Genomic DNA, 24405 nt, shown 5'->3' on the forward strand with positions numbered 1-24405 from the left:
CTTGCTGGTGCTGGTTGCTGTTCCAGTTCCGGGCCTGGGACTGGAGATGCTGTGGCTGTTTCAGTGGTAGGCATGGAATCCGGGTCCACTACCTCTGTCTGGGTCTGTGGTAACACAGACGGGGCCTCTGTGGACGGCTCAGGAACAGGAATGGGTCTGGAAGCTTGCCTGGTTTGGCTACGGGTAACCATTCCCACTCTCTTGGCCCGCCTCACCTGGTTGGCCAAGTCTTCCCCCAGTAGCATGGGGATAGGATAATTGTCATAGACGGCAAAAGTCCACATTCCTGACAAGCCTTTGTACTGGACAGGCAGTTCAGCTGTAGGCAAGTCTACAGCTTGTGACATGAAGGGGTAAATTGTAACTTTGGCCTTTGGGTTCATGAATTTGGGGTCTACGAAGGATTGGTGGATAGCTGACACTTGTGCCCCCGTGTCTCTCCACGCAATAACCTTCTTTCCGCCCACTCTCAAATTTTCCCTTCGCTCCAAGGGTATTTGAGAGGCATCCGGGCCTGGGGATCTTTGGTGTGATGTTGGTGTAATGAATTGCACTCGCATGGTGTTCTTTGGACAGTTGGCCTTGATATGTCCCAGTTCATTACACTTAAAGCATCTTCCATCTGATGGGTCACTGGGCCGAGGTGAGTTACTGGAGACTGGTGAGGTGGAAGGGTAGGGTGTCTGTGGCTTTACTTGGGTGGTATGTGGGGTCTTTGGCTGTCCTCGGTTGTAGGGTTTATGGTCTGTGTGCCCCCTGGGGTAATCGTTCCCCTTGACAGTAGCTTTCTTGCTTTCTGCCAGTTCCATCCATTTGGCTCCAATCTCCCCCGCCTCAGCGAGATCTTTGGGTTTTCCATCTTGTATGTACCGTGTGATGTCTTCAGGAACACCATCCAAGAACTGCTCCATTTGTATGAGGAGGTTCAGTTCTTCCAAGGTTTGAATGTTGTTTCCTGTTATCCAGGCCTCATAGTTTTTTGCAATGTAGTAGGCGTGTTTGGGAAATGACACCTCTGGTTTCCACTTTTGGGTTCTGAATCGCCGACGGGCATGATCTGGGGTTATCCCCATTCTGTATCTGGCCTTGGTTTGAAAAAGTTTATAGTCATTCATTTGCTGCTTAGGCATTTCAGCTGCCACCTCTGCTAAAGGTCCACTGAGTTGTGGCCTTAATTCTACCATGTACTGGTCTTCGGGGATGCTGTACCCAAGACAGGCTCTTTCAAAATTTTCCAAGAAGGCCTCGGTGTCATCACCTGCCTTGTAGGTGGGAAATTTCCTGTGCTGTGGAGCAATAATTGGCGCCGGGTTGTTAGGGTTGGCTGGCACATGCAGCCCAGCTTTTGCCAAGTCCAGTTCATGCTTTCTCTGTTTTTCCTTCTCTTCATCTTTTTGTTGTTTTTCCATTTCTCGGCGGTGGTCCGCCTCTTTGGCTGCCTGTTCTCTTTGGTAGGCTGCCTGTTCTCTTTGGTAGGCTGCCTGTCTGATCTGTTCTTCTCTTTCTTTCATCTCCATGTCTTTTTGTTTTATTTCCAGCTGTCGCCTGTGTTCAGCTTCTCTGAATTGGTCTTCGGCCTCAATTTTTGCCTTGGTAGACATGGTTCCTGTTTTCTTGTGTTGGGGTGCCCTCCGGTGTTTCTCTTCTGAACTGCAGGCTCTCTGTTGCCTCCTGAAGTCTGCCTAGCAACAGTGCCTTTAGCTAATCTTCAATGTTAAGTAAACCTGAAAAACCACTTTATTTGCATTTATATAGTGCTGGTATGACTCTCAATGGGAGTGCTATTGTGTGACAAAAGACTCGTGATAGCACCTTCACGACTTCTTGCTTAACATGCAAGCCACAAACTGCCAGAGAGAGCAGAAAAAAAAATTCTCTCTGGTTCCCTTTTAAAACCAAACTGTTTCTCTCTGCTAAAAAGCCCTTAGCAGAGAAAAGAAAAATATAATATTCCTACTGGCTTCTGGATTCTGTCTAGATCCCACCCACTGCCACCATGTCATAACCTTAGTCCCAGATTTGGACCTTAGCGTCCAAGATATGGGGGTTAGCATGAAAACCTCCAAGCTTAGTTAGCAGCTTGGACCTGGTACTTGCTGCCACCACCCAAAAAATTAGAGTGTTTTGGGGCACTCTGGTCCCCCTGAAAAACCTTCCCTGGGGACCCCAAGACCCAAATCCCTTGAGTCTCACAACAAAGGGAAATAATCCTTTTTCCCTTCCCCCCTCCAGGTGCTCCTGGAGAGATACACAGACACAAGCTCTGTGAATCCAAACAGAGTGACTCCCCCTCTCCATTCCCGGTCCTGGAAACAAAAAGGACTTTCCTATTCCCCCAGAGGGAATGCAAAATTAGGCTAGCCAATTCAACACACACCGATCTCCCCTGATTTCTTCCTCCCACCAATTCCCTGGTGAGTACAGATTCAATTTCCCTGAAGTAAAGAAAAACTCCAACAGGTCTTAAAAGAAAGCTTTATATAAAAAGAAAGAAAAATACATACAAATGGTCTCTCTGTATTAAGATGACACAACACAGGGCAATTGCTTAAAAGAATATTGAATAGACAGCCTTATTCAAAAAGAATACAAATTAAAGCACTCCAGCACTTATATTCATGCAAATACCAAAGAAAAGAAACCATATAACTTACTATCTGATCTCTTTGTCCTTACACTTAGAAACAGAAGATTAGAAAACAGAACTACTTCTCCAAAGCTCAGAGAAAGCAGGCAGCCAGAAAACAAAGACCTCAGACACAAAATTCCCTCCACCCAAAGTTGAAAAAATCCGGTTTCCTGATTGGTCCTCTGGTCAGGTGCTTCAGGTGAAAGAGACATTAACCCTTAGCTATCTGTTTATGACAGCTGGACTCAATGCAACAGTGACGCCCAGCCTGGGGGATCCCAGCAGAGAGGGCGCGTGCCCCCAGGCCTGGCCCCAAAGTCAGCTGTAGATCATTGCCAGGTGAAGAACACCTGTATAAACAGGCTTCACGCCCCACTTCAGACTCAGCTGCATCTCAGCCCCGGGAAAGGACCAGCGCTGGGCAGGGGAGCAGCGCCTTGTGCTGAATGATGGGAACAATTCTTCTCAAACACTGCCTGCCCTCTGTTCTGGATGGAGCCCCCACTTACCCCCCAGGGGAGTAAGTATGTACCATCGGCAGGCCCCAGTCATCAGCAGGCAGGATCAAACCTGAGACTGCTGGAGCTAAATATGTGAGTCTCTACCACATGAGCTAAAAGCCACATGGCTCTTAGCTAAGGCTGTAGCAGCCACTTTAATCCCTAAGTGGTCTCTGTGCCACTAACGGGGACAGAGCACCATACCTGGGCGGGGGGTTACAGGTGCACATGCAGCACAGTCGGGCCTTGATGAAGGGAGCAAGACCCAGTCTAGGAGCAGAGCAGGGGCCAGGCCCTATGGTGGGCGGTGAGTTGAGGGTGGCTTCTGGAGGTGAGAGGGAAACAGATAGGCATGTACCTCTCCACTCCCCCTAGCTCTGGGCCCTGTCACCACCAAAGTGAAGCAGGAGGGACCCCAACACTCTGACTGGGGCATGAGTGGGGAGTGATCCCCCAGCCCTAGAGCCAGACTTTTGTGGGGCTGGGGTGCACAGAGGGACTGCGAGCTTTTGCCACAGTGGGATCTGTGGTGCAGGAGGGATGCCCTGGCTCTGGATCAGATGGGGGTATCTAAGGGAGAGTCCATCTGTTTGAGACAGACATGGGGGCGTGGGAGTGACAAGTGCAGAGCTGTCAGGGGCAGGTGTCCTAGTGCCTCAGCTTTTTGAGGGTAAGTTCTGCTTTCCCTTCTATAATGTGGGTGGTGGGGTGAGCAGTGTTGTGAACAGCAGTGTGAGTCTGGGGGGCTCATGAGGGGCACCGCTGCTGCTGTTGTCTCTACGGAGCCTGCCTTGTGAGTGGGCGATATGGGTGATCAGTAGGGCCTTACCAAATTCGCAGCCAGGAAAAATGCATCAAGGTCCATGAAATCTGGTCTCCCCTGTGAAATCTGGTCTTTTGTGTACCTTTACCCTGTACTATACAGATTTCACAGAGGAAACCAGCTTTTCTCAAACTGGGGGTCCCAGCCTGGCCAGCAGCTGCCGCTCTCCAGCTGTCCAGCTCTGAAGGCAGTGCAGAAGGATGTGTGGCAATACCACAATCCCTTACAATAACCTTGCCTTCCCCCATCACTCCCCAGCCATAGGGGGAGGGGCCACTGTACATGGAGCTGCCCCCTTCCGTCCATTCCCCCCTGCCCACACACACACCATATCCAGATTCAAAGGAAAGGCACCAAAGGCTTCCTCAGGATGCTATTTTACCGAAGGCCAGCCCTGTGTCTCTAGCCAGCTCGGGAAAGCGCCTGTCAACAAACATCAACCCCTCAGCCAGACTCCAGGAGCCTTAAATTGCGATTGGCAAACATGTCCATCCAGATCTCAATGTGCTTCTGCCCATCGGCAACAGGATTTGGGCTCTGGGCAGTGGGAGAGCGATTTCTTCTCTCACAATCCAAATAGAGAGGGCATCCTTGGTTGTGTAGTCTCTGTACCAAGCAGCACCCAACGCTGAGGGTAGCCCTGCCCTTAGCACAAAGTACAAGACACAGATGAGTTGATGGATTGGGAAGCAAATTATTCCTCCCTCTTTTAAAATATATTCCATTTTTGTCTTAATATTTTGGTTTCCCTTGAAAAACTGAAAGTTCTTTACTTTTCTGAAACCCAAACGGTTTTGTTTTTAAAGCTGAAACTCTGTTGGGCTTTGATTACTGAAAACTGAACATTTATTGGGTTTCGGAATTTGGATTTTTTTCCAGTGAAAATCAAGGAATTTGACAAAAAAAATGTAATACATATTTGCAAAAATGTCCATTTTGATGAAAAACTGTTTCCTTTCAAAACCCCACCCACATTTTGATGAAAGATGAAAATTCACCAGCTCCGCCTCAATCTAAATATTTTCCAGTCTCACTAGAGGCAGCACATGAAATTGTCTCATCTGAGTTCATTCCACTCCAGCATCAGTAATTCAGATCTACATCTCCTCTTCTGATCTAGTAAAAACTCTGTGCTGGGTGACAGATTCCTGTATCATCAGCCCCTGCTGCCTCCAGCCCCAGAGGTGGCTCAGATCAACAGGAGATATTAAAACAAGATGATGTCTGTCTATTTAATCAGAAAGGAAACTCCATCCCTCTCCACTGAAAAAAAACAACAAATGCTACACAGGGACATTCAGTAGCATATAGCTCATCTGGTTATAAACTGAACTGGGAAACAAGCACTCTGGAAGAGTATCTACATGGAGCGTTTAATAATTATACTGCTATTATTATACCTGTACATTTCCTGCATGACAATCCCTAGAGGTCTCTCTAGGGGCTTATCAGTCCCTTGCTCCATTGTGTGCGAGCCTTAGTGCAATGGGGCCCTGGTCTGTAAGATTCCAGGCCTCATGATTGGGGGGAAAAAGCTGCTAAACGTGGCACCTAATGGCCCACACACCAGCAGGCGAGTAAACAGGCTCCAAAATTGTTTTTTTAAATAGTGAAGTGACAAGGTATTTAAGCTAATCTCAAGATTTTGGGGACCTGGCTCCTGAGCATCAGGGTTTGGCAGTATTTCAGAGATGAATGGATTTTATCCTGACATGGCTCTGTGAGGTAGGAGAGCGTTATCTCCATTTTATAGATAGGGAAAACTGAGGCTCCCAGCGATTCAATCACTTGCCCAAGGTCATGCAGGGAATCCCTGGCAGAGCTGGGCCTTGAACCCATGTCTGCCTGTGCTGGTCTCTTTTGACAAGCTGGGAGTTCCTCAGGGAACAAAAGGTAACTAGGATGACTTTGAAGGAGGTCCATCACCGGTACTTAGCTATATGAATTAACATAAGGCAATTTGCTTGTTCTTCCACCATTCACAGTACATTACAATTAATTTAAATGATATCAGAATACAGCATAGAGTGTGTTGATTACATTGTGGACCTCACTCATACATATGTAAATACATAAAAACACAAACATTATCTCCCCACATGTCTTTTGAGGGTTATTTATTTTGCAGGATGTTTAACCCTTTCTAGCCAGGCGTTACACTAACCCATCCAAGACAGCTGGTTATCCAGCCTCCCTTGGAAAACCTCCAGTGACCTCGACCTCCCTAGGCAGGTCTGTGCCATTGTCTTACTCTTCTTACAGTTAGGAAGTTTTTCCTGAGATTTAATCTTAGGCTTTGTCTACACTACACAGCTTTTAGCGACATGGCCTCGTCAACACAGCTGTGTCGCTAAAAGTCGGGCAGTGTAGCCGCTGTTTGTCGGCACTCTTGCCAGCAAAATACTTGCATCTCCCATGAACAGCGTTCACATTGTCGACAGGAGAGCGCTCCTGCTGACAACACACTGTTCACAATGACACTTGCCGCAGCAAAACTTTTGTCTTGGGAGAGAGTGGTTTGCCCCTCTGAACGACAAAAGTTTTGTCACTCAATTGCCACTATAGACATAAATCTTCTGTGCTCTAGTTTGAACCCATTGCCTCTTGCCTCTTTTCTCCATCTTTTTTACGGCAGCCTTTCAAGTATTTGAAGACCACTATCACGTCTCTCTTTAATCACCTCTTTTCCAAACAAAACATATCCAGTTCCTTCAGCCTTTGCTCACATGACTTGCATTCCATTCCTGTGACCATCTTTGTCGTTCACTTCTGGGTCCTTTCCAGTTTCTCTCTACATCCTTTCTGTACATTGGTGACCAAAATTGGACACAACTCCAGCCGAGGCCTAACCAGCTCCGAGTAGAGCGGTACTGTCACCTCCCATGACTTGCCTGCTGTGCCTCTGTTAAAGCAACCGAAAATTGCATTTGCTTTTTTCCAACAGCATCGCATTGCTGGCTTATGTTGTGGTTGTGATCCACCACAACTCGCAGATCCTTCTCAGCAGTGCTGCTGCCAGGACAGTTTTCCCCCATTCTGTGTCTGTGCATTTGGTTTTTCTTCCCTAAGTGCAGCACTCTACATTTCTCTTTGCTGAATTTCATTTTATTGTCTGTAACCCAGTTCTTCAATTTATCAAGATCCCTCTGAATTTTAGCTCTATCCTCCAAAGTGTTGGTAATCCCCCACCCAGCTTTGTGTCATCTGCAAACTAGTCAGTGGGAAATTCTGCCTGTAAAACATTTCCCCCGTTTCCGAGAGGCTTCTGTCCAAGTGGCAGGAGGGAGGAGGAATTCTCTGTCCAAATGCAGTGGAAGCGCTAAGCACAGTGGAAACGGCGCAGGCTAACGAGGGGTTAAAATGCAGGGCACAAGTAGGGAGGAGTTAGACACTACAAGGAAACTCAGCCCAAAGGCGGAACTGGAGAGAACAAAGGCGGGTTTAACCACGCTGCAGCTTTCTCCCTGCGCACAGAGGGGGGGGGGGCTTGCCGGCCCGGCTGAACAAAACCCCAGCGGTTGCGGGTGGGGAGGATGCGCGTGGGGGCAAAGGGCAGGAGGAGTGTGATGCTAACAGAACGAGTTGGGGGGTGTTTGTGTGAGAGGAGGCGAAGGATTACGAAGTGTGTGAACTTGGGGGAGGGGGGTGGCAACAGACCCATCCAGCATCCCATGTGCTCCCAGAGGGGACAGATAGCTCAGTGGTTTGAGCATTGGCCTGCTAAACCCAGGGTTGTGAGTTCAGTCCTTGAGGGGGCCATTTAGGGAACTGGGGTAAAAACCTGTCTGGGGATGGGTCCTGCTTTGAGCAGGGGGTTGGACAAGATGACCTCCTGAGGTCCCTTCCAACCCTGATATTCTATGCTTCCTCTGGGGATCAGGCCAGATGGCCATTTGTGTGAGCCTCATGTTGGGTGGGGGGCAGATTCAGGCCAACTAACCTATGGTTATTGCACTGTTGCTATGCCAGCCAAATTCCCTGTGTAGACAAACTCTAATGAACACAGCTGCAACCCTATATCACCTTCCACAGGGCAAGGAGGGGGCTGGCTGTGCTGACAAGGGGCAGGGCCCTAGGGGTACATGTGGAGGGAGGGTCATAAAGGGACCTGTTGGGGCAGGGAAGTGGGAGAGGTGGTGGGCAGGGGCCTTTCTGTTACAGGTTTTTCTCTGGAAGCTCTGCATGCATGCGTGACTGTCCCAGGCTCACATACAGAGTCTAGCAGGGAACTGAACTCGGCTTCCCCAGGTCCCTGGTTTGTGCCCCTCATTGCTGCATCCCCCCTGCTGGGACGATTCTCTGACAAGGAGAGGTGTCACTAGCTGGCTGTAAGAACACACAACTTTTCTGGCAGGGAAGGGTGTGTCCACACTAGGAGGATAGGAGTGTTAGTGAACATGACGCACAGTCCCAGGGACAACTCGGCCGTTGTCGTTTTTACCAGGAGTGAGCAGGGTGAGCTAAGCACTCAAATCCCTCAGTACCACGGAATTGCCCCCTCACTGTCTGTGTTTCTCTTGCCCTCTCAGGAGCTGTGGGAGAAGCCCCTCTTTCCAGACCGCAGCATTGCCGGCTCCAGGAGGTTGCTCTGGTTTTGTGAGACAGTTTGTGCTTCTGGGCCCTCGGACCTGATCCCCCAGCCGGCTCACATGGTGTCAAAAATGGGACACTGAGGTTGGAAGCCAGAGGCTGGATGCTCCCTGCCAGGGGCATGAATGAGACCGAAAGGCCTGGGGTCTGGGCTCATCCCCTGCTGGGATAAGGACACCCCCGGGGAGCATCCATGGCTGCAGAGCAGGGGGCAGACGGGGCCCTAGACCTGCAGTTTCAGATCCATGTGGAGCAGTCGGTGTGCCCCGCTGGGCTGACGGAGCAGCAGGCCTCAGCTGGGCCCGAGCCAGATGTGGGATTGGAGCGGTCGGGCAGGCTGCCTATTGTGGTGCAGTCCGGCACCATTGGGGAGCTGCTGAGATGGGTGGCGCCGCAGCAGGCCCGGTATGCGTCGCAGAAGGAGATGCTGCAGCACTGGGAGGATGTCTGGCAGGAGGTGCTGCAGGCCCTGCGCATCCTCCCAGAGGTGAGGCCGGCTCCGGCGTGCGCCCTCAGGCCTGGAGAACCAGAACTGCTGCCTCCTCCCGGAGTTGTGCCAGCACCGACTTGTGCACATGGGTGTGAAAACCCCGCCTCCCAGGGGGCCAGAGAGTCACCCAGGGGTCTGGAGCAGGCTGGAATCGAGCCGCAGGAGGAGATGGCACCATGTCAAGAGGAGCAGCTGTCAGCCACGCAGACCCCTGCCGAGGTTAAGCCAACTCCAGCACCTGCATGGAGAACCCTGGAGCCACCACAGCTGGCCCCAGAGGACGATATCGAGGCCTATCTGGCCACCTTTGAGCAGGTGGCTGACGCCTGCCAGTGGCCGAGAGGGGAGTGGACAACCCGACTGGAGCCGTACCTCACTGGGAAAGCCCAGCTGGCCTATGGCAGCCTGGACATCACAGAGACAAGTGACTATGGGAAGGTGAAGGCCACCATCCTGCATCGCTATGGCATCAGCCCAGAGACACAGCGCAGGCGCTTCAGGGAATTCCGCTACCAAGAGGCCGAGGGGCCCCGGGAGGCTTACAGCCACCTCCGGGAGCTCTGCCATCGCTGGCTGGAGCCGCAGAGCCGCACCAAGGAGCAGATCCTGGAGCTGCTGATCCTGGAGCAGTTCCTGACCATCCTGCCAGAGGAAATTCAGGGCTGGGTCTGGGAACATGGTCCCGAGACCGGCACCCAAGCGGTGGCTCTGGCTGAGGGGTTCCAGCTGGGGCAGCCAGAGGCCCAGTGGCCGGGACTACAGGTGAGAGTGATCACATTCTCAATGAGGGACTGGGGTGGAAAGGGGAGACAGACTGTGGCCACAGGGGAGCCAGGGTTCCTGTGTTTGTCCCTCAAAAGCCTTGCTCAAGAATCTCCATGGAGTGTGGGTGCTTCAGAGTTTGGGTGCCCAACATGAGTCAACTTGGGCCTGATGATTCAGATGCTGTGCAGATACAGCTGTATTATCCTTAGCACATCCCCCCTGTAAACCAGGCCGCAACCGTCTCCCAGCTGGACAACTAAAAACTGTAGTGCCCCAAGTTAGCAGCCACTAGTGGGCATCTGAGTACTTGGGGATTCATGTGGCCCCGACAACTTAGAAGGGTCAACAGGAGAGACCTCAGCTAGCGAGAGCTGCCTGTGCTACTAATCAGAGGATTTTGAGGGAGTGAATTTGCCACACATGGCATCTCAAACACACCTGTGCTAAGATGTTCCAAGAGGCCGGAAAATATACTACTGGAGAGAGCAGGAGACGGTCTGCTCTCATTTAAAATTTCCCTTATAACAGTGACATCTGAGTGCTCTCTCCTGCAATGTTGTGAGTTCCCAAGTACGCAGCCTAGCTTTGGATCTGAACAGGTTTGATTTAAGGTGAAAAGGCCCAGTGTTGGGTCTCCATGAGAGTCTGTGATTCACTCTATGAGGGCAGCCATTTTGAAGGGAACGTGTTTCCCAAAATGGAGGAGGTCCTCATGCTGTCGTGCCAGCCTGGTCCTCATATTCGTTGTGTGAGGGTATCTGTCTTGCAGGGAATTTGCTCTCCAAATTGAAGCACTTCACGCTGACAGGCGGGCCACCTCCTCACCAGAGATACTGTCCAGGGCACGGTGTGGTTATTGTTTGATGTGGCTGAGAACACCATTCCCCACACTAATCCCCACCGTGCACACCCCATTTGTGTGTGTCCTGTTTCCTTCGACACTGGCTTGGTGTCATGGAGTCACCAGGGAGATGCTCTGGAACTACTTCATACGAAGCCAGTCAGGACTGTGGGGGAGCCTCCTCTCTCTGAGCATACTGTTGCCCGGGCAAGAAGCTCACACAGCTTCGACTTTCCTGGGTCTGAGAAGGTAACAGAGTTTTTAGACAAAGGAAACACAGTGGATCTCATTTACCTCGATTTCAGTAAGGCATTTGATGCAGTTCCACATGGGGAATTATTAGCTAAATTAGAAAAGATGGGGATCAATATGAAAACTGAAAGGTGGATAAGGAACTGGTTAAAGGGGAGACTACAACGAGTTGTACTAAAACGTGAATTGTCAGGCTGGAGGGAGGTTATTTGTGGAGTTCCTCAGGGATCTGTTTTGGGACCAATCTTATTTAATCTTTTTATTAGTGACCTTGGCACAAAAAGTGTGCTAATGTGCTAATAAAGTTTGCAGACACAAAACTGGGAGGTATTGCCAATACAGAGAAGGACCAGGATATCATACAGGAAGATCTAGATGACCTCGTAAACTGGAGTAATAGTAATAGGATGAAATTTAATAGTGAAAAGCGCAAGGTCATGCATTTAGGGATTAATAACAAGAACTATTGTTATAAGCTGGGGAGGCATCAGTTGGAAGTAACAGAGGAGGAGAAGGACCTTGGAGTATTGGTTGATCACAGGATGACTATGAACCGCCAATGTGATATAGCCGTGAGAAAAGCTAATGCAGTCTAGGGATGCATCAGGCGAGGTATTTCCAGTAGAGAGAAGGAGGTGTTAGTACCGTTATACAAGGCACTGGTGAGACCTCATCTGGAATACTGTGTGCAGTTCTGGTTTCCCATGTTTAAGAAGGATGACTTCAAACTGGAACAGGTACAGAGAAGGGCTACTAGGATGATCCGAGGAATGGAAAACCTGTCATATGAAAGGAGACTCAAAGAGCTTGGCTTGTTTAGCCTAACCAAAAGAAGGCTGAGGGGAGATATGATTGCTCTCTATAAATGTATCAGAGGAATAAATACCAAGGAGGGAGAGGAATTATTTAAGCTCAGTACCAATATGGACACAAGAATAAATGGTTATAAACTGGCTATCAGCAAGTTTAGACTTGAAATTAGGCAAAGGTTTCTAACCATTAGAGGAGCGAAGTTCTGGAACAGCCTTCTAAGGGGAGTAGTGGGGGCAAAAGACATATCTGGCTTCAAAACTAAGCTTGATAAATTTATGGAGGGGATGGTAGAATGAGATTATTAATTACCAAAATTAAGCTCATCTTTGACTACTAGCGGTAAATATGCCTAATGGTTAGTGATGGGATATTAGATGGGGTTAGGATCTGAGTTACTACAGAGAATTCTTTCCTGGGTGTCTGGCTGGTGAGTCTTGCCCACATGCTCAGGGTTTAGCTGATCACCATATTTGGGGTCAGGAAGGAATTTTCCTCGAGGGCAGATTGGCAGAAGCCCTTGGGGTTTTTCACCTTCTTCTGCAGCATGGGACACAGGTCACTTGCTGGAAGGTTCTCTGCACCTTGAAGTCTTTAAACCATGATTTGAAGACTTCAATGGCTCAGACACAGGTTTGATACAGGATTGGGTGGGTGAGATTCTGTGGCCTGCATTGTGCAGGAGGTCAGACTAGATGATCATAGTGGTCCCTTCTGACCTTAAAGTTTCTGATTCTATTACCTTGGAGCATTCAGCATCCCCTTCCACACCATGCACTTCCCGCAGCGAGTCTGCCTGGGCGGGGCTCCTGGGGAAGCTAGAGGGCCCTGAACTCCAACTCCTCAGTCAGACATGTATCAGAGGGGTAGCCGTGTTAGCCTGGATCTGTAAAAGCAGCAAAGAATCCTGTGGCACCTTATAGACTAACAGACATTTTGGAGCATGAGCTTTCGTGGGTGAATACCCACTTCGTCAGATGCATGCAGTCAGACATGACTCTCAGCCAGCCGATAAAACAGAAAGTTTATTAGTCGACAGGAACACAGCATAGGGCAGAACTTGTTAGCACAGAAATCAGTGACTTTCAGCCAAGTCTATCTTGTGGGGAGGGGAGCCCAGAGTCAGGACTCGGGTCCTCCCCTCTGTGCCCCAAGCCAGCCAAGGCTGACTTGTTTCCAGCTAGAGCAGTCCCCTCAAAAGTCACACATCCTTATTCCCACCACCTAGACATTGGTGCAATACACAGGGAAGCTGAGGCACACACAGCATTCATGCAAAACAGTAAGACTCACATAGGCTCACATACAACATAACAAGGGAAATTCCCCACTACGTCACACCCTGCCCTGCTTCTGTGCATGTTCTCCTAATTCCAGGGATAGGCCCCAGAGCAGCTGGCACTGAGCAGGGCAGGGAGGACTGGCACACAGCGTTGTGCGGGGGAGGATTTGTCCCTGGCACAACTAGTGCTCAGCAGGGAATTATCCAGGAGTGGTCAGTGCTAAGCAGGATGTCTTTGTGGTTGCAGATGCCGGTGCAGTTCAAGGATGTGGCTGTGACTCTGACTGAGGCAGAGTGGTTGCTGTTGGATGAGAAGCAGAGGCAGCTGTATGGGACTGTCATGCAGGAGAATTACCGGAGCATTAGCTCACTGGGTTAGTTGGGTGATTATCCAAACTTCCTGCCTCGTGGAAGCTCTGGGCAAAGCTGTCTGGAAAATTGTAAATCTTTTCTGCCAAAAAATTGTTTTGAAAGAAACTAAAAATATTTTTTCACAAGTATTTCAAGTTTTTCAACAAGAACCAAATTGTCTGTCTCTGTTTTTTCCCTCATTCTTTCCTTTCTCTCCCCTGTGACTTTTACTGTTTTAGTACTGGGGGAATAAAGGAAAAACGAGAGAGAAAAAACAAAAACTGGAAACTCTTTTGTTGAAAAATAGAATTTTGTTACCTGGAAATAAAGTCTGTTTTTCATCTGAAAATTTTGTTGAACAAAAAAATGTTGATCAGCGCTGGCTGTGAGTAGAGCTGGACAGAAAATGGAGATTTTTTTTTCATGGAAAATTTCAGTGGAAACTAATTTTTGGTTTGGGTTTTTTATAAATTTTCAGTGAAAAAAACAAAAAATGTTGAGCAAATCAGAACATTTCTGCTAATTTTTATGTTCAATGTCCCAATTTTAGTTGAAAATAAAGTTTGGATGGCTAGTCTTTTAGCAGTTCTCTTGGTGAGTTCTCTGCTATGCCCAGGTCTGGCGGGCTTTCTGTGAGAAATTTTGCATTTCTAGAATTCAGACAACAAAGTCAGAAATTAAAAATTTCCCACAGAAATGGAATATTTGAAAAATTCTGTGTCAGAAGAGCCAAAATGAAATTTCTAAACATCTCAGGGAGCCAGCTAATCTTGCAGCTTCATGGTTTCCACGGAAACTGTTGTGTTGGAAACTTTTTTTCCCAAGTTTAGTTGCAGGCTATCCCCTGGTGTCTTGGGTTCCTGGTGGGAGGTGGCATTGGAATCCCAGACTAATCTTTGCACCCCTTGTTTTCAAGGAGCTTGAGAAACACAGTACATGCACATGAAGCATAGAACTGTTTCAAACTTTCCCATCAAAATTATTTTCTATGGAAATTGGATTTTTCAACAGAACTGACATTTTCACAAAAACTTTCCATCAAATATGTTGAGTGTCGGCTGCTGAAAAACCCCAGATGTGTGTGTTTTCATCAAAATCCCGAAAAGGTTAAAAAAAAACCCACTCCTTTCCCCACTGCTTTTAATCAACATTTTTTTGAAAAGTAATTTCCTAAGCACCTCTGCGATGGGCTGGAAGCAAGAATCTCTGGGTAAGACTCTCTGGCCTGGGTTATGCAGGAGCAAGTCTGGTCAAAACTCCAAATTTCTGTTTCGTTTCGACATTTCAAAATTTGTTTTCACCCCGAATCAGAACAAAACCAAATATCCTTGTAATTTCCCGTGAAGCAGACAGTCTGAAAACTATTGTTTTAAAATGTGTTTTGTTTTCATTTTTATATTATTTTTACATTATTTCATTATATACAGTGCACACAAGAACATGTACTCTCATGTTACGGTTTGTAATCTTATGACATAATAGTCAAAATATTTATTTATTTATTAAATACACTAAGGGCCATGGCTGCTTAGTACAGATTGAAACATCTTGACTTATTTTCTAGATCAAAGTGTCTCCTGTTTATGTTGCAGTGAAACAGCTTGATACCTGTGGAACTAACGTGACGTAAATCTTGGAACTGTCATGACATTGTTCTCTCTCTTCTACCACTTCCCCCACCCTATGTTTTGTCTATTTAGATAATGGGAGTTCTTGTGGCACCTTAGAGACTAACAAATTTATTTGAGCATAAGCTTTCATGGGCTACAGCCCATTTCTTTGGATGCCACAAGTACTACTGTTCTTTTTGCGGATACAGACTAACACGGCTGCTGCTCTGAAACCTATTTAGATAATGTTACTGTTGTGTCTTTGTCGTGGTAACAGTTACATCGTTTTTTCCTTGTATTCCTCTGTCTGTCTGTATAGATCTGTTGTCTCTTGTTATGTACTAGACTGTGAGCTTTTTCGGGTACAAACTGTCTATTTGTTGTGTGTTTGTACAGCACCTGGCGCAATAGGGTCCTGCTCCAGGACTGGGGCTCTACGGCTTGACCATAACACAAACAATAAATAAATAAGAAACTGCAGCACAAACAGGAGACACTTTGTACTATGTCCTGCGATGCCCTGCCCAGAATGTAAACAATGTAATTTAGAAAATATTCAAAACAACATTTATTCTGCAGTATTTTCATTTTTATATTTTCCAAAGAATTTTCATTTTGAAAATTATTTGCTTGTGTGAAAAAATTTCCTTAAGTTGAAACGGCACTGTCCAAAGGAAACATATTTTGTTGTAGAATTTTACGTACCTGGCTCGATGCAGGAAGCCAAACTGTCTGGATAGAATGGGCCCTGCTGGCCTTTGAACCTGTGATGCTATCCTAGGGTTCCCTATCTGAGTACACGCATACACGCACGACCCCACACACAAGCTGCCTGTATTCCCTGCCTGCCTGAGCTGGGGTTCCTGCTCGAGCAGAGAGTGCTCTTATCTGTCTCTGTGGATTCAGGGTTGTCACCGTTGGATTGTGCCTACCCCTCCTTCCACTGGTTGTCACACTTCCCCATCATCTCCTCCCCAGCAGAGAGGGACCTTTGTACCAAGCCCTGGGGCTCGCTGACCACACCCTTATTGCATCTTTTCTCTTCCCCATGGGCAGGTTTTCCGGTTCGCAAACCAGCCCTGATCTCTCAGCTGGAGCGACGGGAGGAGCCGTGCATCCTAGATCCCGCAGCCTCTGAGGAGCAGGAGACCCAGAGGGATGTCCCAGCAGGTGAGGGATGAATCAACCAGCTCAGAAAGTAAAATCCTGGGATCTCAGCCACAAGTTCCCGTGGCAGTGCCTCCTGGCTGCGTCTGCTGAGCCATGGAGAAGGCAGAGCTTAGTCACACAGCCAGGAGCTCCTGCAGCCCTGCCCCACGGCTGGATCCACTGAGCCATGGGGGAGGCAGAATCAAGACATGTTCTGCCTTTTCTTTCCACCTTCACCATGGTGAATCCAGATATGAGACTCTCACGGTCACCACTTCCAAGCTACTGTTACTCTGACATCCACCAGGCTTGGCGCTGCACAGCGATGCAGTAGTGCAGATAGCTGCATGACCGGGAAGTGTGGCCTGGTGCTTACTCACTGGCCTTAGATGCTGAAGACCTGGCTTCTGTTTGACCTCTGACACAGACTCCCTGTGTGACCCTGGGCAAGTCATTTAGTCCCTGTGTGTGTCAGTTCCCATCCCAGGGGATAACAGCTCTGCCCTGCCTCCCAGGCGTGCATGTGGATAAACACATTAAGGATTGTGAGGTGCCTGCATACTATGGTGCTGGGGCCTGTCAATACGAGAGATAGACAGACACTTTAGAATCATAGAATCTCAGGGTTGGAAGGGATCTCAGGAGTCATCTAGTCCAACCCCCTGCTCAAAGCACAGGCTTTCCACCCACCGACAGTTCCACGCCCCGCTCCCCTGCCGCAGCTCACCTCCGCCTCCTCCCCTGAGCGCGCCTTCCCTGCTTCTCCTCCCAGCGCTTGCTGCCACGAAACAGCTGTTTCGTGACATAAACAAACTGTGGGAGGGAGGGGGAGAAGCGGGACCATGGCACACTCAGGGGAGGAGGCGGAGAAGAGGCGAGACCGGGGCGGGGATATGGGAAATGAGTTCAATAGGGGCAGGGAGGGAGCAGAGCTGAGGTGGGGACTTTGGGAAAGGGGTTGGAATGGGGGCGGGGCAGGGGTGAATATGGGACAGGGCTAGGGGTCGCGTGCACCTCCGGCACCAGGAGAAGTTGGCACCTATGGCTCAAAGCAGGACTAATCCCCAATTAAATCATCCCAGCCAGGGCTTTGTCAAGTCTGAGCTTAAAAATCTCTAAGGAAGGAGATTCCACCACCTCCTTAGATAACCCATTCCAGTGCTTCACCACCCTCCTAGTGAAATAGTGTTTCCTAATATCCAACCTAAACCTCCCCCACTGCAACTTGAGACCATTACTCCTTGGTCTGTCATCTGCCACCACTGAGAACAGTCTAGATCCACCCTCTTTGGAACCCCCTTTCAGGTAGTTGAAAGCAGCTATAAAATCCCCCTCATTCTTCTCCTCTGCAGACTAAATAATCTCAGTCCCCTTAGCCTCCCCTCATAAGTCTTGTGCTCCAGCCCCCTAATCATTTTTGTTGCCCTCCGCTGGACTCTTTCCAATTTTTCCACATCCTTCTTGTAGTCTGGGGCCCAAAATTGGACACAGTACTCCAGATGAGGCCTCACTAATGTCAAATAGAGGGGAACAATAATGTCCCTCGATCTGCTGACAATTCCTCTACTTATACAGCCCAAAATGCCATTAGCCTTCTTGGCAACAAGGGCACACTGGTGACTCATATCCAGCTTCTTGTCTACAGTAACCCCTAGGTCCTTTTCTGCAGAACTGCTGCCTAGCCAATCGGTCCCTAGTCTGTAGCAATGCATGGGATTCTTCCGTCCTAAGTGCAGGACTCTGCACTTGTCCTTGTTGAACCTCATCAGATTTCTTTTGGCCCAATCCTCTAATTTGTCTAGGTCCCTCTGTATCCTATCCCTACCCTCCAGTGTATCTACCAATCCTCCCAGTTCATCTGCAAACTTGCTGAGAGTGCAGTCCACGCCATCCTCCAGATCATTAATGAAGATATTGAACAAAACCGGCCCCAGGACCAACTCTTGGGACACTCCACTTGATACCGGCTGCCAACTAGACATGGAGCCATTGATCACTACCTGTTGAACCCGATGATCTAGCCAGCTTCCTATCCACCTTATAGTCCATTCATCCAGTCCGTACGTCTTTAACTTGCTGGCAAGAATATCATGAGAGACCGTATCAAAAGCTTTGCTAAAGTCAAGGAATAAGATGTCCACTGCTTTTTCCTCATCCACAGACCCAGTTATCTCCTCATAGAAGGCAGTTAGGTTAGTCAGGCATGACTAGCCCTTAGTGAATCCATGCTGACTGTTCCTGATCAATTTCTTCTTCTCTAAGTGCTTCAAAATTGATTCCTTGAGGACCTGCTCCATGATTTTTCCAGGGACTGAGGTGAGGCTGACTGGCCTATAGTTCCCCTGATCCTCCTCCTTCCCTTTTTTTAAAGATGGGCACTACAGTAGCCTTTTTCCAGTCATCCGGGACCTGCCCCGTTCGCCATGAGTTTTCAAAGATAATGGCCAATGGGTCTGCAATCACATCCGCCAACTCCTTTAGCAACCTCGGATGCAGGGCATCTGGCCCCATGGACTTGTGCTCGTCCAGCTTTTCTAAACAGTCCTGAACCACTTCTTTCTCCACCGAGGGCTGGTCACCTCCTCCCCATACTGTGCTGCCCAGTGCAGCAGTCTGGGAGTTGCCCTTGTTTGTGAAGACAGAGGCAAAAAAAGTATTGAGTCCATCAGCTTTTTCCACATCCTCTGTCACTAGGTTGCCTCCCTCATTCAGTAAAGGGCCCACACTTTCATTGACCTTTTTCTTGTTGCTAACATACCTGTAGAAACCCTTCTTGTTACTTTAATATTCCTTGCTAGCTGCAACTCCAAATGTGATTTGGCCTTCCTGATTTCACTCCTGCATGCCTGAGTAATATTTTTATACTCCTCCCTGGTCATTTGTTCAGTCTTCCACTTCTTGTAAGCTTCTTTTCGTGTTTAAGATCAGCAAGGATTTCACTGTTAAGCCAAGCTGGTCTCCTGCCATATTTACTATTCTTGCTACACATAGGAATGCTTAGTTCCTGCAACCTCAATAAGGATTCTTTAAAATACAGCCAGCTGTCCTGGACTCCTTTCTCCTTCATGTTATTCTCCCAGGTGATCCTGCCCACCAGTTCCCTTAGAGAGTCAAAGTCTGCTTTTCTGAAGTGCAGGGTCTGTATTCTGCTGGTCTCCTTTCTTCCTTGTGTCAGGATCCTGAACTCGACCATCTCATGGTCACTGCCTCCCAGGTTCCCATCCACTTTTGCTTCCCTTACTAATTCTTCCCTGTTTGTGAGCAGCAGGTCAAGAAGAGCTCTGCCCCTAGTTGGTTCCTCCAGCACATGCACCAGGAAATTGTCCCCTACACTTACAAAAAACTTCCTGGATTGTCTGTGCACCGCTGTATTGCTCTCCCAGCAGATATCAGGGTGATTAAAGTCTCCCATGAGAACCAGGGCCTGTGATCTAGTAACTTCTGTTAGTTGCCTGAAGAAAGTCTAGTCCACCTCATCCCCCTGGTCTGGTGGTCTATAGTAGACTCCCACCACGACATCACCCTTGTTGCTCACACTTCTAAACTTAATCCAGAGACTCTCAGGTTTTTCTGAAGTTTCATACTGGAGCTCTGAGCAGTCATACTGCTCTCTTACATACAGTGCAACTCCCCCACCTTTTCTGCCTGCCTGTCACATGACAGTACTCCAGTCATGTGAGTTATCCCACCAGGTCTCTGTTATTCCAATCACATAATATTTCCTTGACTGTGCCAGGACTTCCAGTTCTCCCTGCTTGTTTCCCAGGCTTTTTGCATTTGTGTATACTATAATACACAATAAAACACAGTTAAAAAGCTGCACTGGGCCTTGTGGATGTCCTTGTTCTGGTTTTAACCAAGTTTGTTTTGATTCAGTTCCATGCAAGTGGAAACAGTTTGCCCTGCTTTAGATAATGGGGTTACTTGGGATATGGCTGGAGATTTTTTCCATCACAAAATGATGATTTGCCAAATTTGAAGCGTTCCATGGAAACATCTCAGTTCTGAAAGAATTTGGGAAGAAAGCAGGCTGGGGACTGACAAAAACCTGCCTGGTGTCTCGCCAGCTCGTCCCTCCCCAACGCTTCAGCAGCTCACCAGGAGGGCTGCCCCCTAGCCTGGGGTTTCTGAACTACAGAGGCGCCAGGAGCCTGGAAGCACTGGGATACCCGGCTCCCAGGGCCATCAGCAACTGGCCTGGTGGCTGCCCCGGAGCTGGGGCTCCCAGGCACTCCTGACTGCACGGCATCTGCCTAGACAGGCACCCTGGGATCCCAGGGAGCACATTTCATTTCACACCCACGTTCCTGCAGCTCGGTGTGTCCCAAACCAAGTATTGTGGGGTTCAAGTTGTGGGGAACATTTCCAGTTTTTGGTTTTTTGTCCCAATTTGGGACAAACTTTTTTCCAAAAACTCGAATATTTTTTGTGAACTTTGAATTCCACTTTCAAGCCAGTGTTAGTTTAGATCCCTCTGCTGGCTTCCCCCTATGCCTGGGGCCCGGCTCACGCAACACTTCTCTCTTGGTCCCCGCAGGCACCGGCAGGGGGCTGGGCGCTGAGGAGCTGGCTGTGCAGCACCACGGGGAGGCGCAGGCACCTGTCAAAGCAGCTCCAATGCCAAAGGCCTCACCAAGGCTGCCCAAGAGGAAAGCGCCCCAGAGCCCTGGCCGGAAGAGAAAGAAACCCTCTCTGGGTGGAGAAGAGCCAGCAGCCTGCTCTGAGGGTGGGAAACAGCAGCTCCCCACCTGTCCCACCTACATGCAACAGCCGCGTCCTTCTGTGTGCATGCAAAAGCCTTTCCTTCCTGTATGCAGGAAACAGCCACCGCCTCTTGTGCACAGGGAACAGCCTGTCCCTCCTGTGTGCCGGGAACAGCCACCTCCTCCCCTAAGCAGGGAACAGCCGCCCCCTCCTGTGTGCCGGGAACAGCCGTCCCCTCCCCTGAGCAGGGAACAGCCGCCCCCTCCTGTGTGCCAGGAACAGCCACCCCCTGCTCCTGACAGGGAACAGCCGCCCCCTCCCCTGAGCAGGGAACAGCCGCCCCCTCCTGTGTGCCAGGAACAACCAGCCCCCGCTCCTGACAGGGAACAGCCGCCCCCTCCCCTGAGCAGGGAACAGCCGCCCCCTCCCGTGTGCCAGGAACAGCTGCTCCCTCCCCTGAGCAGGGAACAGCCGCCCCCTCCTGTGTGCCAGGAACAGCCACCCCCCGCTCCTGACAGGGAACAGCTGCCCCCTCCTGTGTGCTGGGAACAGCCGCCCCCGCCCCTGCGCAGGGAACAGCCGCCCTCCACTCCTGGCAGGGAACATACATCCCCCCCTATGCACAAGGAACAGCCAGTCTCTCCTCGGTGCACTGAACAGCTGCTTCCTGCCCTGCACAGGACACAGCCACACCCCACTCTCAGCCAGGCACAGCAGCCCCCTCTGTCATCGCCTGTTAATTCCTGCTGCAAGAACGTGATCATGGGAGGATCCCCCACTAGCAATAGCCTGCCCCCATCTAAGAGGTGCTACCAGTGCCCTGAGTGTGGCCGGGCCTTCAGGCAGAGCTCAGACCTGCAGCGGCACCGGCGCATCCACACGGGAGAGAAACCTTTCCACTGCCCGGCATGCGAGAAGAGCTTCCGGCTGCAGTCCAGCCTGATCGTGCACCACCGCACCCACACCGGGGAGCGGCCCTACCAGTGCGGGGAGTGCGGCCGTGCCTTCTCGCAGAGCTCCAGCCTCCGGACTCACAGTAAGATCCACTTGGACCAGAAACCCTATGTTTGCTCTGTGTGCGGCAAGAGCTTCCACCACAACTCAAATCTCGTCCTCCACCAGCGCACTCACACCGGTGAGCGGCCCTACGAGTGCAGCGTCTGCGCCAAGCGCTTCAGTGACCGCTCCACCCTGGCTCAGCACCGACGTGTCCACACAGGGGAGCGCCCCTACCCCTGCTCCGAGTGCGGGAAGTGCTTCAGCCAGGCCTCACACCTGGTCAAACACCGACGCACCCACACGGGCCCCTGCACCATGCTGGCTAGGGACACAGCTGTCTCCCAAAATAGGCCTGGCACAAGGGAGAAGAGAGACACTCCTAGACGCAGACCAGACAGTGGGGTAGAAAGAGCTGCCCCCAGAGACAGGCCAACCGAGGACAGAGCTCCTCCCAGACATGGACCGGGAATGGGGGCTGAGAGAGCCGCTCCCCAGAATGGCCCTGGTACAAGAGAAGAGAGAGACACCCCCAGACATGGGCTGGGCACAGGAGAGGAAAGACAGCATGGAAAGATGTGCTGTCTCTGAAAGATGTTTTGGCAGGGAGAAGGAGAGAGAGGCCTCAAAAGACACTAGCCACGAGGAAGGACGCAGCTACCACCAATCACATGCCGGGCATAGGTATGGAGAAAGTGGCAACAAAAACCACGTTGGCTGTAGGGAAGGAAAGGTTGACCCCAGAATCTGGGGCCGATGAGAGGAGAGCTGCCCCTCAAAGTGGGCTGGGCATGGGGGAGGACAGCGCCTCCCCAGACCATGCCTCAAAGAATGCCAAACAAAAGATGCACCAGCTGTGGATGAGGAGAGAGCAGCCCTGAAAGATGCACTGAGGGCGGCGAAGGACAAAGCAGCAACAAAAGATGCATCAGTAGAGGGGAAGGGAGAGTCACCCAGAAACTTGCTTCAGATGGGGAGGAGAGAGAGGCCTCAAGAGACACTCTGACCATGGGGAAGGGGAGAGCTGCCAGTGGTTGAGCATTAGCCTGCTAAACCCAGGGTTGTGAGTTCAATCCTTGAGGGGTCCATTTGGGGATTGGTCCTGCTTTGAGCAGGGGGTTGGACTAGATGATCTTGTGAGGTCCCTTCCAATCCTAATAATCTGTGATTCTGTGAAACCCGCACTGGCCATGGGGAAGGGGAGAGCTGCCTTGAAACGTGCTCCAGGTACACAAGGCATACAGTTCAGGGGAGCCCTCTCATGTCATTGCATGGTACTGTTATAACCTTATTCCCAGATTTGGACCTTAGCGTCCAAAATATGGGGGTTAGCATGAAAACCTCCAAGCTTAGCTACCAGCTTGGACCTGGTACTTGCTGCCACCACCCAAAAAATTAGAGTGTTTTGGGGCACTCTGGTCCCCCTGAAAAACCTTCCCTGGGGACCCCAAGACCCAAATCCCTTGAGTCTCACAACAAAGGGAAATAATCCTTTTTCCCTTCCCCCCTCCAGGTGCTCCTGGAGAGATACACAGACACAAGCTCTGTGAACTCCAACAGAGGGACTTGCCCCTCTCCGTTCCAATCCTGGAACAAAAGCACTTTCCTCTTCACCCAGAGGAAATGCAAAATCAGGCTAGCAATCCAACACACAGATCTCCCCTTGATTTCTTCCTCCCACCAATTCCCTGGTGAGTACAGACTTAATTTCCCTGAAGTAAAGAAAACTCCAACAGGTCTTAAAAGAAAGCTTTATATAAAAAGAAAGAAAAAATACAATGATCTCTCTGTATTAAGATGACACAACACAGGGCAATTTCTTAAAAGAATATTGAATAAACAGCCTTATTCAAAAAGAATACAAATCAAAGCACTCCAGCACTTATATTCATGCAAATACCAAAGAAAAGAAACCATATAACTTACTATCTGATCTCTTTGTCCTTAAACAGAAGATTAGAAAACAGAGCTACTTCTCCAAAGCTCAGAGACAGCAGGCAGACAGAAAACAAAGACCCTAGACACACAATTCCCTCCACCCAAAGTTGAAAAAATCCGGTTTCCTGATTGGTTCTCTGGTCAGGTGTTTCAGGTGAAAGAGACATTAACCCTTAGCTATCTGTTTATGACACGCCCCCCAAATTGCAGACAGTGGGGAAGCTCACTGGCGGCAATTTCCTTCTAGAACTTGAAAATAAACAGATCAATACAACACATGCACCTTTACATATACTACTAAGTATATAACTAACAGACTTTTACATTTTAAGAACACTTTTTAACTACTGGATTCTGGGAAACTCTCACGGGAGAGTGCATCAGCAACTTTGTTAGAAGCTTCTGTGATGTGTTGAATTTCAAAATCAAAATCTTGGAGAGCTAAACTCCAACGAAGAAGTTTTTTGTTGTTCCCCTTGGCAGTATGAAGCCACTGTAGTGCAGCATAGTCAGTTTGTAGTTTGAACCGCCGTCCCCAAACATATGGGCGTAGCTTTTCCAGGGCGTACACAATGGCATAGCATTCCTTTTCACTGACTGACCAGTGACTTTCCCTCTCAGACAGTTTCTTGCTGAGGAACACGACAGGATGGAAGTTGTGATCTGTTGCTTCCT

The 24405-nt window shown here is 49.5% G+C and overlaps 1 protein-coding gene across 3 annotated transcripts in view; it reads left to right on the forward strand.

Annotated features, from left to right (window-relative positions):
* The window catches only part of LOC115651395, a 35451-nt gene extending 12631 nt beyond the window's left edge, over nucleotides 1-22820 (forward strand). The window contains exons 1-5 of one of the 3 annotated variants that reach the window (XM_030562328.1): nucleotides 2385-2414; nucleotides 8482-9794; nucleotides 13230-13356; nucleotides 16000-16113; nucleotides 20630-22820. In XM_030562328.1, the coding sequence (XP_030418188.1) occupies nucleotides 8736-9794; nucleotides 13230-13356; nucleotides 16000-16113; nucleotides 20630-22383 (3054 nt within the window). In that variant the 5' untranslated portion in view covers nucleotides 2385-2414; nucleotides 8482-8735 and the 3' untranslated portion in view covers nucleotides 22384-22820. Of the gene's footprint in view, nucleotides 1-2384; nucleotides 2415-7104; nucleotides 7477-8481; nucleotides 9795-13229; nucleotides 13357-15999; nucleotides 16114-20629 lie in introns of those variants that run through there. The other 2 variants (XM_030562327.1, XM_030562326.1) reach the window with 2 other exon arrangements.
* The last annotated feature ends 1585 nt before the right edge of the window (nucleotides 22821-24405 follow it).

The sequence above is a fragment of the Gopherus evgoodei genome, chromosome 4, assembly GCF_007399415.2.
Source record: "Gopherus evgoodei ecotype Sinaloan lineage chromosome 4, rGopEvg1_v1.p, whole genome shotgun sequence".
Lineage (NCBI taxonomy): Eukaryota > Metazoa > Chordata > Testudines > Testudinidae > Gopherus > Gopherus evgoodei.